The 13,889-nt window shown below is 42.5% G+C and overlaps 1 protein-coding gene across 2 annotated transcripts in view; it reads left to right on the top strand.

Annotated features, from left to right (window-relative positions):
* The window catches only part of AMBRA1 (autophagy and beclin 1 regulator 1), a 131,684-nt gene that overhangs the window by 24,572 nt on the left and 93,223 nt on the right, over positions 1-13,889 (top strand). For both annotated transcript variants that reach the window (XM_083839455.1, XM_083839456.1), the window contains exon 8: positions 7,777-7,863. In XM_083839455.1, coding sequence (XP_083695581.1) covers positions 7,777-7,863 — 87 coding nt within the window. The remainder of the gene's footprint in view (positions 1-7,776; positions 7,864-13,889) is intronic.

The raw sequence follows: 13,889 nt of genomic DNA, 5'->3' as shown, positions 1-13,889 counted from the left end.
GGGCAGGTAGAACAACACTCCGAAGAATAAAGCTGTCTGTAGGCTCAGGGAGTTCAGCACGTTGGCTATGTTCTGGCTGGGCTTTCACACCTGTTTTCATAACCATGATGACCCAGTCTCCTCTAGCTGGATTTCCGATATAATCACATGTTAGAGTCGAGGTGAAAGGAATGTGGTGTCTGTCTTCAGCTTAGCTGAAGTGCCTGTCCCATTCTGAGCACTGTTACAAACCCCGTACTGTAGAGCAAAACAGCCTGTGCAGTAGCTCAAGCTGGAGTTGGTATAAATTCCTCTCCCCACCCCAAGTCTTGTCACTGTGAAATGAGTGTACAATCTTTCATTGTTCTTTTAATTTCAGAGTTATTGGCAAACTAATCAATGCTGTCATAGCTGCACTTGACCCTTTTAATGTCTATCACAGATACGTGCTTCCTCTTGCCAGTTGAAATAACACATTAATTATTCCATGGGTGCTGTGTGATGAGGACCTCTGCATAATGAGCCTTCATCTTCTGTTCTGATGCATGGCCTTTGTCAGCAAGTGAAGTAATAGATTAAGAATGTGACCTTGGGTCCATTTAGGGAATTTGTCATCTTTCTTAGAGCCACTGACCTTCCTGCGATGAACTCGAAGGTGCTGTGTAGCTCCTGTGGCATCAGGTGGAGGTTGAAGTTCCTAGTCAGAGCACAAACATGCAGTTATAATAGAATTTATCATGGGTAGTTAAATGGAAGTGGGTAAGTGCTAAAGGGTTAACTGTGTTCTCTTGGAACTGTCTGCTCCCTGCTTCATGATTAGAACTCAAATCCCAACCTTTATTTTAACTCTTAGTACTCTTACCTACAGTTCTTCATTTCCTTTAACTGCTCCTTTTCCTTGCACTCTTTCCCATACAAACTCCTTTCTATCCTGGCTGAAGACCTGATGTGCTCTTTTCTGACAAAGAAATGCTTACAGCTTGTTTTCTACAGGATTCTTGCACTCAATCAGTGAAATGGGAAAATGTTTTTTCATGAGAACTTCTGTTCTATATCCAACCTGCTTCTCCTCCAGGAAAATAGATTCTGGTTCTCTGACAACTCCACACCTTCAGCTGGGAATTATGTCTTCTCTGTCCCTGTCTACTCTTCAGAGTTATCACAAACTCTCCCAAACAGGCCAAAATGTCTTACAGAGGCCGTGTTTAGAAAATATCTCTGATTGCATCTTTGCTGTCACTACATTTCCTTCTTTTTCTAAAGAAGGGAAACTTTATTGTAAAGGTCGTTAACTATTTGGAAGAACTTTAACACCCCCAAGAAACAAAACAAAAACAAAAAACATAGGATCAAAAGAATGCCTGATGGGGCTTGGATACCCCTGAGAGAGGCAGCCCACCATCTCTAAAATGAGGAGTTCAATGGCAGAGATGGGAACAAGGCGTTGGAGGAGCAACTCAGGACTGCAAGACTGAGCATTGAGCTTTCCTTCAGTACTGAAGTTCTGGGGTTATCTGTCTTTTGTATTTATCTAGGTGTCTACACCTTGTAGGTGGTTACAACTGTCTTAAGAAAAGCATATCCTTCTTTGAACACCTCTTCACTTCTAATCATCTGCTTGCGATCTGCCTTAATTCAGTCTTGATGCCAGGCTCGCTATGACTAACCATAGCCATGAGAAAGTTTAAACAGTCTAGAAATGTGAGCTTAGAGGTATCAGAGTAGATTCTGTTAAGGACTTAATTTTAGAAATCATCTTGTCAGGCAATCTTTAGAACTGCATGCTGATTGCTTTTTTATTTTAGGCTTGAATATGAAACTGGTGATAGCAATAGTGTTTTGCTGTTTGACAAGAACTACAAAAGTTTTGGGGAAAATGGAGCTGTGGAACAAAATGCCTGATGGTTTCTGCATACGTGACTTCAATTTGCTCTTTGAAATTAGGCAACACAATACAGAGTTGTCTGGTGAAATAATTTGTCCCTATTCTTCAGAGAGAAGGAAGGGGGGGAGAAAAACAAAACCAGTGGATGGTGTTGGCTGAGGTTTTTGTTTAGCATAGCTCTCTAGTCTTCTATTGCGACTGTAAGCGGTCTCCAAGAATTAACTGGACTTGTTAGCAGTTAATGATTGAGTTTAGGATTTGAGATAGGGTAGCAGTGTTATTGGAGAGCCAGAGAACATTCGGCTGTCTTCACATTTCAGCTTTCTTCTCGTCTTTTTGTTAAACATTGTGCTGTCAGAAGAGGAGGATGACTGAAGGGAATCTAGTTTTAAGGTGTTGCTGTGTTTTACAGTCGTTAGGAGCGTGTCCATAGGGACAAGTGCTCAGGAGAACTGATTGCTAGCTGTAAGTCAGAGGACTGAAAAAGGGATGTGATATGAAGTAGTGCAGTAACTTTACTTCCAAATGAGCAGCAGGGAATGTTGTAAAAGCCTTTCCAGGGAAGATGTAAAACCTGGGGAGGAAGTTCATAAGCTGCTAGAATTGTCAATGTACTTCTCCTTCAAAGGATAATTAAGAATTGCTCTGTCTTGGGCTCTTCTTTGTAGCTGAAGGCTGGGATTATGTGTAGGGTAGGAGTTCGTGCTGTCCTTGGAGTGTTTCATTTTATTGATTTACTCTGGTTGTTGGTGTGCGGCAGCTTAGGAGGATGGAAGCTGACCGCACAACCTTTTGGTTTTAGGGAAACTAATCCTCAGTGCTGCTTGGTAGTGCTTCTCTTTCGGGAGAAGAGCCCTTCCCTCAGTGTAGTTTGGATAGTAGCACTACGTGGTAAGGCGCCTGCTGTGATAGCACATCTTAAGATCTGGTGTAGGAATTACATGTCACCAGAAATTGTTACTGAGAAGTTAAATTTGCTGCGTTTAAGTGTCTTCTCAAAGCCTGCCTAGATGAATCATTCTGTCCCAAGAGGCTTTGGTGGTGATCCTCGCCCCCGGGGAGCGTGGTACGGTCTGATAGTTGGTGTGCTGTGAGGAGATTGTATCCTGACTCTTCTCCTCCTCGGGCTGCAGCTTCTGGCACTCAGCTGCTTCATTCCTGATAAGTTTTCCTTTTCTGCTCGTAGTGTTCAGCACATCCATGCTCTCCTTCACTCTCTCATCCAAAGGCATGCTGTAACTCAGACCTTGCTTCCTTTTTCCCCTCAGTAGTGCGGCTGTTTGCAGACCCGAGTTAATGGAGCGAGCACAGAGTAGTTCCTGACGTCTGGCAGAAAAGGCATCTGCTGAGATACCAGTGCTGCTGATCAGGGGCCATTTATATCTTCGTGTAGTAGTTCTAAAACAACAATCACAAACAAAAACACACACACACAAAATACAATCCCCCTCCTCCTATTTTAGCAAACCGGGCCAGAAGCATCTCCCAGGGTGAGCAGAGTTAATCTTCATCATCGTGGCATTGACTGACAACCTGGAGGATGATAATGTGTGATTTTTCCTGGTGAGCGGGGGAGGAGAGTGGAAATTGCAGTTTCGCTGTTAATTGTACTTTAGATGTCATTTGTGACAACTTCATATTGTCTAGACAGATATAGTGGAGCAGTTGCTTCCACAGAGCCTAGTGTTAGCCTGTTATATATCTGGGTAGCAAAAAATGGAGGTGGGGGGCTGCAGCAAGGAAGAGAGTGCAGTAAGCTCCGGAAAAGATTCGGGAGTCGAGCATGATCTACTGAAATCTTTCCAAAGAAGATACAAGCAACGTGTATTTCTGTTCTTTCTTTTTATGTCTGTCAGAAACTGTTAGACATTAGTGGCTAGCACTTCCCTGTAACAGAGCTGCTGCTATTTGTCCGTGGATTGTCTTTATTCTACTTAACAGAATTGCTCCTAACCTCAGTGTGTATCTTGGCAGGGTATTGGGCTACGTTAGACTGAGCTTACTGAAGACATATAGTCTGTGTCTCTTTCAGGACTTAGGATAGCAAAAGCTATGAATGCAGCATCAAAGACTTCTATAAAATGCAATGTGACTTACTTTAAAAAAACATTTATTCGCACCTTCCTTAGGGACAGTAGGTTACACTATCACCATCACAAATTAGACACTTTACTGATGATTATAGCAGCGTCCCTTTTATTGAACCCATTTGTCAGTACCAGATGCATTCAGATCTGTAACTTGGACCTCAAGGGCTTAGTCTAGAATGAATTAGTTAATAGATTTTATTCGTGTTCAGTACTCTGGTTTCAGTACAGATTTTGTTATTCGCAGGAGCATTAAGTGCAGAGATCCATCTGGATCTCGGGAGATTGCACATTGCCTTTTTCGTTTTGTTTTTTTGCCTGCTGTTATATCTGCTGATGCTCACCTGTTTGTCGCTCTTAGTGATTGGAGAGGGCACAGTTGTAGGATAATTAAGAATCAATAGTTGCTAGCAGTTTCTTAGCTGAATTATTTTTGTTCACGTGATTTGTATGCCTTGGTGTGGTGTAGTGCAGGTGTCTTTGGTGTTGGCAGACTTCGAAGGCTTCACTGGCGAGACGATTTCAGCAGAGACTGTTCAACCCTGGCAGCTTAGTCTCAGAGTGGGCCCTATGGACGATGCTTAACGAAGTGCGTTTGTCAACCCTCTCCCCACAACACAGTAACTGCTGGGAGCACCTTCCTAGAGTGCCTTTCTGATTCAGGAGGTGCTCTTAGAGCAGTGACAGCTTCTATTGCTTCACGGGGTGGAGTTGCAAAGGTTCAGGTAAAATCATGGGGCTCTGAGGCCTATCGGAAGTCTGTTTCCCTGGATAACTGGCTGTCGGGTATCAGTCTCTGTGGCTCAGGCAACTGTTGGTTTGTGTTTTACTTGGTGTTCATTTGAGGTGACACATGCCCTGTAGAGCAAGGTTTTTCAAGTGTTTATTTCAAGGATCAGATGGGGTCTAAACGTGTGAATTGTAGACTTCCCCAAGCTACTGTTTCAGAGATGAGCAGAGTGTCTTCTGGCACAACTGTACTAGATGCTGTTTCCACATCCTTTTGGTGCCCTCTGCTTGGTCTGTGTTTTGATTTCTTTCAGCTTAGCTGCTGGCTGCTTTCTGAGGGTCATCCAGCTAACTCAATGCTCTTTTTGGGCAATTGCCAGCCTTTCCAAAGGAGAGGAAAAAAAAAAAAAGATGGAGAATACCTGGAAATGCCTTTCTAACAGATCCTGCTGGGCCATGCGATATGTACTGGTCATCTTACCTCATGACCTGTTGACTTTGCTGTGTCATTTAGGGGAGAGAACCCAAAAGGCTGGGAAAGAGGGTGGCATGTGTATTGTATAAGCCCCAAGACTTGACAGCGATGATTTGGACGGTTATTTGTGTGCACGCATCATCTGGGTGCTGTAGGCTTTGCAGGTAAATGGCATCCAGCAGACCACTGGTGCTGTGTGTAGGTTGCTCGTACCTGCAAGATGACGACTGCTGTTTCCAGGGCTGTGAGCTGACCTAGCCCTGCCAGGATCTGCGTGCTGCGGGAGCTCTTTCTCCCAGGTGAAGTCCAGCAGGGGTAGCGCTACTGAGCTCTACAGTTGGCAAGTATGGGACTGCTCCTAACACGGGGCAAAGCCTGGCTCCTGTGCCGTCTTGTAAAACACTGCTCCCTACTCACCAGCTGTTGGGATACCGGGCAGTGCTTCACGGGCTGGATGTGGTCTGTGGGATGCCACTTGTCTTGCTGCATGCTTGGGTCTGACAGAAAAAGGAAACTCTCCTGGTTTTGCTGGTTTGAAGCATCTTTTGCAGAACATGAAACCACTGATACGGACTCTGTTAACAAACTGCTCTGCATTGTTGGAGGGAAGCACTCATGAAGAGATCACGCAGGACTGTTCAGAAGGCTGACAGCCTCAGCACAACAAGGCTGGTGCTGGAGTGCTCTGCATAAGCAGCTCTTAAGAGCAGACTTGAACATGATGATGTTGCAGTGCCAGTAATCCAGTCTCTGAACCCTGAGCTGGTGGCTCAGAAAGGGACCGGTTGACTGAACGGGTAGAATATCTGTTCTGGTCATGCTAAACCATCCACCTCCTCCTCCCAGAAGTAATAATAGCAGTTTATATATAGTGTGAGTGATAGACCTGCAGTCACTACAACCTGTCTAGCAAAACTGTTGTACCATTTGTTCTGGGTTGCCTGCTTTGGCGTATATTGACTTCTGTACTTGGAGCAGGAGAGGGTTTGGTAAGCTGGCACTAAAGTATGATAACTTTCTGGGGAGCCGAGGGTTTCCTAATACCTAGCGGTGTTGAAGGTTAGCGCTTTGGACTCAGTAACTTGGGGAATTAATTCATCTCAAAGTTGAGACATTTAATAACTGTTCTTGGGTAAGACAAATGGTTGCCAAGCAACTTTGTGCCAGGGAGGACAGGATTTCTTCTTTACCTTCACTGAAGTCCTAGTGCTTTGCAGCAAGTACTGAGCCTGTGGAGCAGATGTGTACTTTCCAAGTAACTGGAGCCATCTTTTGCTGTTTCCTGTATTCTAGGTTTAAAATGTAAAAGTCAGGGGTTTTATTTACTTATTTTATTCCTGGAAGGCAATCCAGATTTGTCTTGTGATCCTGATGGGGAGGCTACTACTGGGAAAAACGTGTCTCATTTGCATTTGTACTGTATATACCTGAGAAACATGCTGGCTGGGCTTTTGCTCTCAGTATCTTCTTTCGTTTGTGATATTTTGACTTTCTGGCTAGAAATGGGAGGTTGGATGTGGATCTGGTCCATCATCCTGCTTCCTGTGTTGACGCTTGCTGTCCTGCATTGCAAGTGCTGCCTGCAAAGGAGGTATGTGGGGCTAACGCTGAGAGACTCAAAGCTTTCTCGCCGAGTCTGTGTGGGGGTGAATAGAACAGATGTGGTGTTGGATCTCTCTGACTTTCAAACCATAACAATTTTAATTTGGGTTACAATGACTGGAAAACAGATTTTATCAGGAGTTTTGAGACAAAAAGACTTGAAAGGAAACTCGGCAGCCTTATAAACTTTGGTAGTTGATTTTTCCACTCTCCACACCCGCCCAAAATCATCTCTCTTGTAAGTGTTAATGTAATGGCTGCAGCAGGCTTGAATGAGTCAGTCTTGAAACAATGCCATCCTCTGCTTTGTGACGAGAAGCTAGATAGAGGTGCATGTAGAAGCCGCGGTGGAGGACATGTTCCTGCTATATACTTTGATTCTGCTGCCTTCATGACTCAGACTCGCTTCTCATGTATTCAAGTTGTCTGGCTGCATTTGCATACATTTGCTTCTTGAGTGAATACTTGGTATCTCTCCCTGTGACTGATTAAGATGCAGAGGAAATGAACACTTCTGTGTCCAAAAACCTCTCTTTCTGAGCCTTGAGACTGAGATTGGATGTTTTGCCATGAATATATGCCAGCAGTGTCCTTAGTGTCTCCATACCAAGCTGTGTTCTTTGTCCTGTGCTCCTTGGCCCATTCTGTGTGTGGCCACCTTTGAGTAGGTATGAATTTGACAGATGGCCAATGCAGTGTTAGTGTTTATGGACCTGGCAAACGGGGATAGCTTGTCTCCAAAGGAAAAGTAGCATCTGCATTTTTCTCTTGAAATTTGGAAGCGGGTTTGGGACCACTCTTCTTACTTGAGGTATTCTTTCTTTTTTATAGTGAGAATATTACACTTTGTATAGCTATGTGACAAAAACACTTATGCCATCAGTCAGTGGTTTAGTATGTTGTAGAATTCTCTGCACCAATGATAGAAATAGTTTTAAGAGGCTTCAGCAAGTAGGACATAAATAGGAGGGATGCTCCTGAATGGTCTCTGACTTAGTCATTTGTTTTTTTCTTTTTAGGAGGTTGTTGGAGTCTTCCCTCATTTCATTATCTCGCTATGATGGAGCAGGGTCCCGAGAACATCCAATCTACCCAGATCCAGCCAGGTAAGAGCTAAATGCAATTTAAAGGCATTTTAGTTTCATAGGCAAAAGCATTACTTTGGTATAACTCCCTGAATCTTTTGGCAGAGGTCCTAGTATTGGGCCCATCTTCTTCTCTATGACTTGCCGTAGGGACAGGAGGGCAAACCAAATGAGAAGATGTCATTAGGTCTTGAGGAGAATGACGTAAAGAAGAAACTGCTGTTGAAGTAGGCACATAAGAATTGCTGAAATCATTTGGGATGGAGAACACTAGGTGGCAAGCAGGTCCAATAGTAAAAATGAGATGGTATCAATACATTTGAAGTATCTACTCAAGGAAAAAATGAAGGAAAAAAGAATGTCTGCTAGGGAGTGAGGGTGACTGCAGTAAAGACAGTTAAGAGCTGGTGAGAGCAAACAATGTGCTTGGAAGAATGGAATGTCTCCATAAATGTATAAGTATGAGAAAGCATAACCAGGATGTGAAGTATACTTAACTAAGAATGAATTACTGACAATTATTTCTGAAGAGTCATGAATCATTGACATTAGACATAGGAACACCTGTAGCGCTGCTTAACCTCCAGAAGAGGTGGGAGTATTTCAGAGGACTAGAAAAAGCAAACATGGTAGAGTTATCAAAAATGGAAAGGAGTGATCTTTGCAGTTACCACTTAGTGTATTAAGAAAACAACAGATGGGATAATATGACCTACAGACTCTGTCAGAAAAGATGATAGAATCGTGAACAGCAAGCAGCTTTGCAGGCTTTCAGAGACTAACTTATGACACCAAGCTTTCTTTAGATGGGTTTAACAAAGGTATGAACGAGGAAAATTCAGTAAGTTTTAAATATATCTGATTTAGGCTCTTAAGGAACCTCTGGCATAATTGCATGAATTGAAGGTTACTAGGATTTATCATAAAAGAGTGATACAGGAACAATATATCAAAATCAAATATCTATGTTGCTGAAGGAGGTTCTTTTTTCCCTCTTGTTCTTTTCTACATTGACAGCAACATACATTCTTATACGGACAACACTCTAAGTACAAGATCTCAAGAGGTGATGTTGCAAACTGGCCATACAGTATAATTATGCTATTAAATGACTCTGCTGACTATCTCCGTAAATAAATCCTTGTAGAGGAGAAATGTTATATTAGGCTTTTTTTTCTATCTGTTATGAAGGAATTTACTCTGTAAAGATAATTGAGAGGTTTAGGAAGGGTATAAAGCTGTCTGGAGTGAGGTGTAAGTAAGGTGGAGTGTGTTACCCATATACGAGGTCACTGGAAAACCTACCTAGGTTACTACAGAATGCCTTGGCAACTGAATGTCAGAATAATGCTGATAAATGTAAAAAGCTTTCTAGTTGGCAATTGATTAAATGATAGAGGGACAAACTCATTTACCCAGAGAGATAAAAATATTTTACAAAGGTCAGTTAAAGGATATTACTACATTCAAGTCAATTTATGAATGCTAAGAGCTGTTAGATGTCTGGAAGTGCATCGTTCCTTGTTTTCTGGAATGCGTAATCCAAAGTAGGCAGATTTCTCAAGTAGAGGTTGTAAGAAGTGGTTTTGGCTCTCTGGGAACTGCATTTTGAAAAGGAAAAAAGCAGGAGCCTGCCTAGATTACCGAATCTTTTTTCCCCTGTCAGACCTCTCCCATGGTGAAGCTCAATAAAGTGTATGAGAAAGGATCCCTGTCTGAGACATTTCCTGGTAGGAGGAGGAGCATTGTCAAAAGTATTTTTCTACTCGAAGCCATTTTTGAACTGATATGGCACTCTTCACGTTAAAGTTCAATCATTTTTATTTTTTTAATCTTGTAGAAGGTATAGTAACTTGAATTTGTAAGGAGCTTTGGAAGAACTGTCCAGTGTTGAAACTTTTTCTAAGAGGCTAAATTTGTTCCACTCAGTGTCACTTGGTCTTTTTCAGAGGATGAGGTAAATAATCTTAATTGGCATGAGCTAGAAATTTGAGCAGGGGTAAGATCAGAGTCTTCCTCCACAAATCTTGTTGTGCGAGGCTGCTAAGATCTTTTTAATTGTCCCTTGACCTTGTTAGGAATTGGCAGGGGATGGGTGTATAATTAAATGGGATGTTTCTCCATTTGAGTTTTCTGTAGCATCATAAGTTTGTAACAGAGAAGTTAAAACTTCCAGATGTTCTTCAGTAACAAAGTTGAAAAAGTGAAACAAAGGTGAAATGAACTCTCTATCTCCTTAAGACCAAGCTGTCTCAGTGGATTTTTTTTTTTTTAATTCCCATCCATGCTCTGAAGAATTTATTTTTCAGTCTGTGTGGTAGATGTGTCTATGCATCTCCTGTCTGTAATGGTGCTATGTTTGAATAGCCTAGGTCAGGAGTGAGGCACAGAGAACATTTTTGAAGTTCCTTTGGCTTTCGAATGAATATTCTGATGTGGACTGCTGCAGCCCTTCTCAGTGGCCTTGCTGAACTTCTCTAAGGACGGCTTGGCTGTTAGGTCATTCTCCACAGCTTCAAGATATACTAAGCTCAGAAAACAAGCTGCAGAGGAATCAGAACTGGTATCAAAAGAACGTATATATAATATTATTTTTTAAATAGAGATACTCAGAAAGATATTCTCAGACTACATATGTAAAGCAACACAGGAGCAGTTGTTAGATACATCTCTAGAAAAATCTAAGCTGTTAAAATAGTTGCTGGGAAAGAGATGCTTGGCTTGGCAGGCCTGACTGTTGCCTGAGTCTAAGGCTAAAGAGGAATGGAAGCAACCAAATGTTGGAGTCTGTTATCAGCACTGCCTTCAACTGAAGGGTTAGTGGTGTGTATGCTGCTTTAGTGATCACCGAGGAAATCAATGTCACCAATGAGGTAACTACTTTAAAACATGTCTGCTGGCTGAGAGACACTTAGAGGCGTGGGCTCTAACAATGGCAGTGAATATTCTGGCCATCAGCATGAAGGCAGGGTAGATGAGTGGTGTTGGTACTTGTGAAGTATCAGGGAGCTCAGGGCAGGGCAACGTGCTGCCCTTGGGTGCACATAGGCTGGTTCTTGCTGTGGCTGGTCCGGGTAACTGGGCGTAGACATCCTCGTTGAAGTTCTTGTGAATTTTAGTTCTCTTTCCTTTGAAAATGCTAAAATGGGGAGGGTGAAGAGAAGCAGCCCTTGTTTAAAATTTTTCATATTATCTGTAAATATGTCCAGCCTGTTTGGATTTCTGACTGTATTTGAGGACGCTGCTATGTAGTAGCTCTTGCTCTAAATGGCATCATGAGTATTAAAGAAAGGTATTTGAACTTCACTAATGTTAGCAAAATGTTTCCTTCGGTTAATTCTCTCTTCCTTCAAGTTCCTCTTCTCGCTGGCCAGCCAGCAGCACTAGGTGCCTCGTTAGAGCCCTGTTTCTCGCCGACATAGTTGTTGGGTGAGACAGAAGCTGTTTGGTTCTGTTTTTTGCACGGCAGCCTTTCTCCCACTCAGCGCCTGGTTCTGTGGCTGTCATGTGTGGCAGCATCGTCTCTCCTACTCTGAACCATCTGCTTCAGTAAACAGGGTCTAGTCACCTCAGAGACTAGGTTAATTCAGCTCCTGCGGTGCTGTCAAATACAGCCTACTGTCCTGGGCACTCAAACTTGGTTTAAGAATTGCTGGATAAACTTTACGTGTGTTTTGCCGCAGCTTTATTAGAAGCACAGGTGAGAAATAAATGAATCAAGTGGTCTGCTGTGACTGGCTTGTGTTTAGCCTGCTGGTAAATGAGCTTCAGTGGGGCTGATGAACACTTGTGTTCAGTAGCTGAATGAACCGAAGAGGTATGTTTAATGTTAAACAGTATTCCTTATGCTGCTTTGCAACCTTCTCCTCCCTCCAGGACAGCTAAATCTCTTATGTTGGTTCTCAACTCTGATTCTGATTTGTCATAACCATATTCCAAACAGAGAGACATCCTCACAAATACTTTTTTTTGGCTGTGCATGCGCAAGCACTCATCTGCAAAGATTAGTTCCTTAGTCTGTTGCTTTGAATATGTTTCTCCCTTGCCCTTTGTATGTTATCACTTGCACCTTCCTGTGTGTTAGACTTAAGCTTCTTGTCTTACCTTCGGAAATCCTCTTCACTGTCTATCTGTTGTACTTACGATGTGCTGTTGGGAAGCTGAGTCTGGCTTCTGGTCATCCATTATTGCCAGTCTTTGCTGCTTATTCTTTCTTGTTCTTCACACAAGGATCATGGTGTTTTCTCTTGTGGTGTCCTGCATGACTTCAGAATACCAAACAGCTGCAAAACTTCTTCACATCCTTCTGTAAAAAATCTCCCTTGGTGTGCTGTTAACAAAGAAAGTTCCAGTGATCGCACTGCTGGACTGCTGAGAGCACTGTTCACGTCTTCCTGTATTGCCTTGCTTTTCTACCTGTTCGTCTTATGCTGTAGACTTGTTTTTTTGGCATTCACAGAGGCTTTGGGTTATGCAAAAGAACAGAGAAGAGAACAGCTTCTTGTTTTTATCTGCTGGTCAAGACCAGGCTGGACAAAGCGCTGGGCAACCTGGTGTAGTGGCTGGCATCCCCCATGGGACTGGAACCAGATGATCTTTAAGGTCCTTTCTGGCCCAAGCCATTCTGTGATTGCTGTAAAGCCTTGCTGGTTTATGCTTGGCATATTAAGTCTTCAGGGGAGTAAAGAGAAATGCAATGTTCGTATAGCAAAGTCTTCTACATTGTATAAGCATGAGCAGCTTTAACTCATCTAACAGTGTGTTAAAGGTACAGGAGGCATCCAAAACAAAGTGCACGTGTATGGTTCCCTTTACCACTTTTCCTGTGTGGTAAGAGACCCCATTTAGAGACCCCATAGCCTGTATTCTGTCTGTCAGCTTCCCATGCTAAAGAAATAAGAGACTGGTAGGGTGCAAGGAGCTTACCTTGCAGAAAAGGCATCTCTTGGTCTCTACACACTTCTTGTCACCTTCTCTTTTGCTCATGTGCCATGAATGTATGGAGGAATGGGAGATAGATTGTATTAATGTTGTTTTGGCTGCAGACAACTATCAAGGACAATCAATCTCTTGAAGAATTAGTATGTCGTTCTCATGCTGCTCTGGGGAGCAGTCTCTCAAAATACTATTAAATAGTTTTCCACTGAAATATGACTTTAGGGATAGTAGCAGAGCACTTTATCAGACCTGGTATGATTGTTTGCTGCTCATGCTGATGGATGTGAATCTATTCATGTATTACTTCTAGTACATCACCGTAGAGCCAGCACAGCTCTGGAAGGAAAAAGTATTCCATGCTATATTATCTAAGGATGATTATGGAGTAGCATTTTGTTACTGGTTGTAGCATAACACAAACTTTGTAGTGGTAGTCACTGGAAAGGTGAATTTATCCTTTCTCTTGGTTCTCATGGCTGACAGCAAGGTCTGTTTTAAAGATTTATTCTCAAAGCTCTATTCTGAAGATGAATAGCATTGGTAGAAGGCTCACCTCGTGTGATTGAAAAAAAACATATATTTATCTCTATATTAACCCCTGGAATTTGCTGTTTGCTTGTTTTTTCTTTGCTTTTTTCTTTGTTTAAAGCTGCTCAAATTTTCATCTGTAGATAAAAAAAAAAAATAGGGCTGTGCTGCCCATTATCAGTCTCTTGCCCATGGTTCCTTAATAGAAAAAGAGATTGGTACTTGCCAGGGTTGTGAAAATATAGTCTGTTAACTTGCATTGGTTAAAAAGAACAAAATCAAACACATGGAATGTGGGAACTAGACATTAATCCACCTATTCCTTTAATATATAAGCTGTTGGGTTTGTTTGTTTCTGTCTCCCCCCTCCCCCCTCCATTAGGTCTCAAGTCTAGCTCAAATAAGGCTGAAGAAATGGTTATTTAAGTATCTGAGGTCTCTGGACTTTAATACTGAGTTACTGTATCACAGACTGTGCTAGAAGTTGTGGATGTGTGTAGGATGGGGAAAGAGCACGTTTTTACCCATTTAGCACCAAGGAGCTGGGTAATGCTCATGCATGACGGCTGATGCGAACAAAG

The sequence above is a fragment of the Anser anser genome, assembly GCF_964211835.1.
Source record: "Anser anser genome assembly, chromosome: 5".
NCBI classification, from domain to species: Eukaryota; Metazoa; Chordata; class Aves; order Anseriformes; family Anatidae; genus Anser; species Anser anser.
This window is presented reverse-complemented; position numbering and strand designations above follow the sequence as displayed.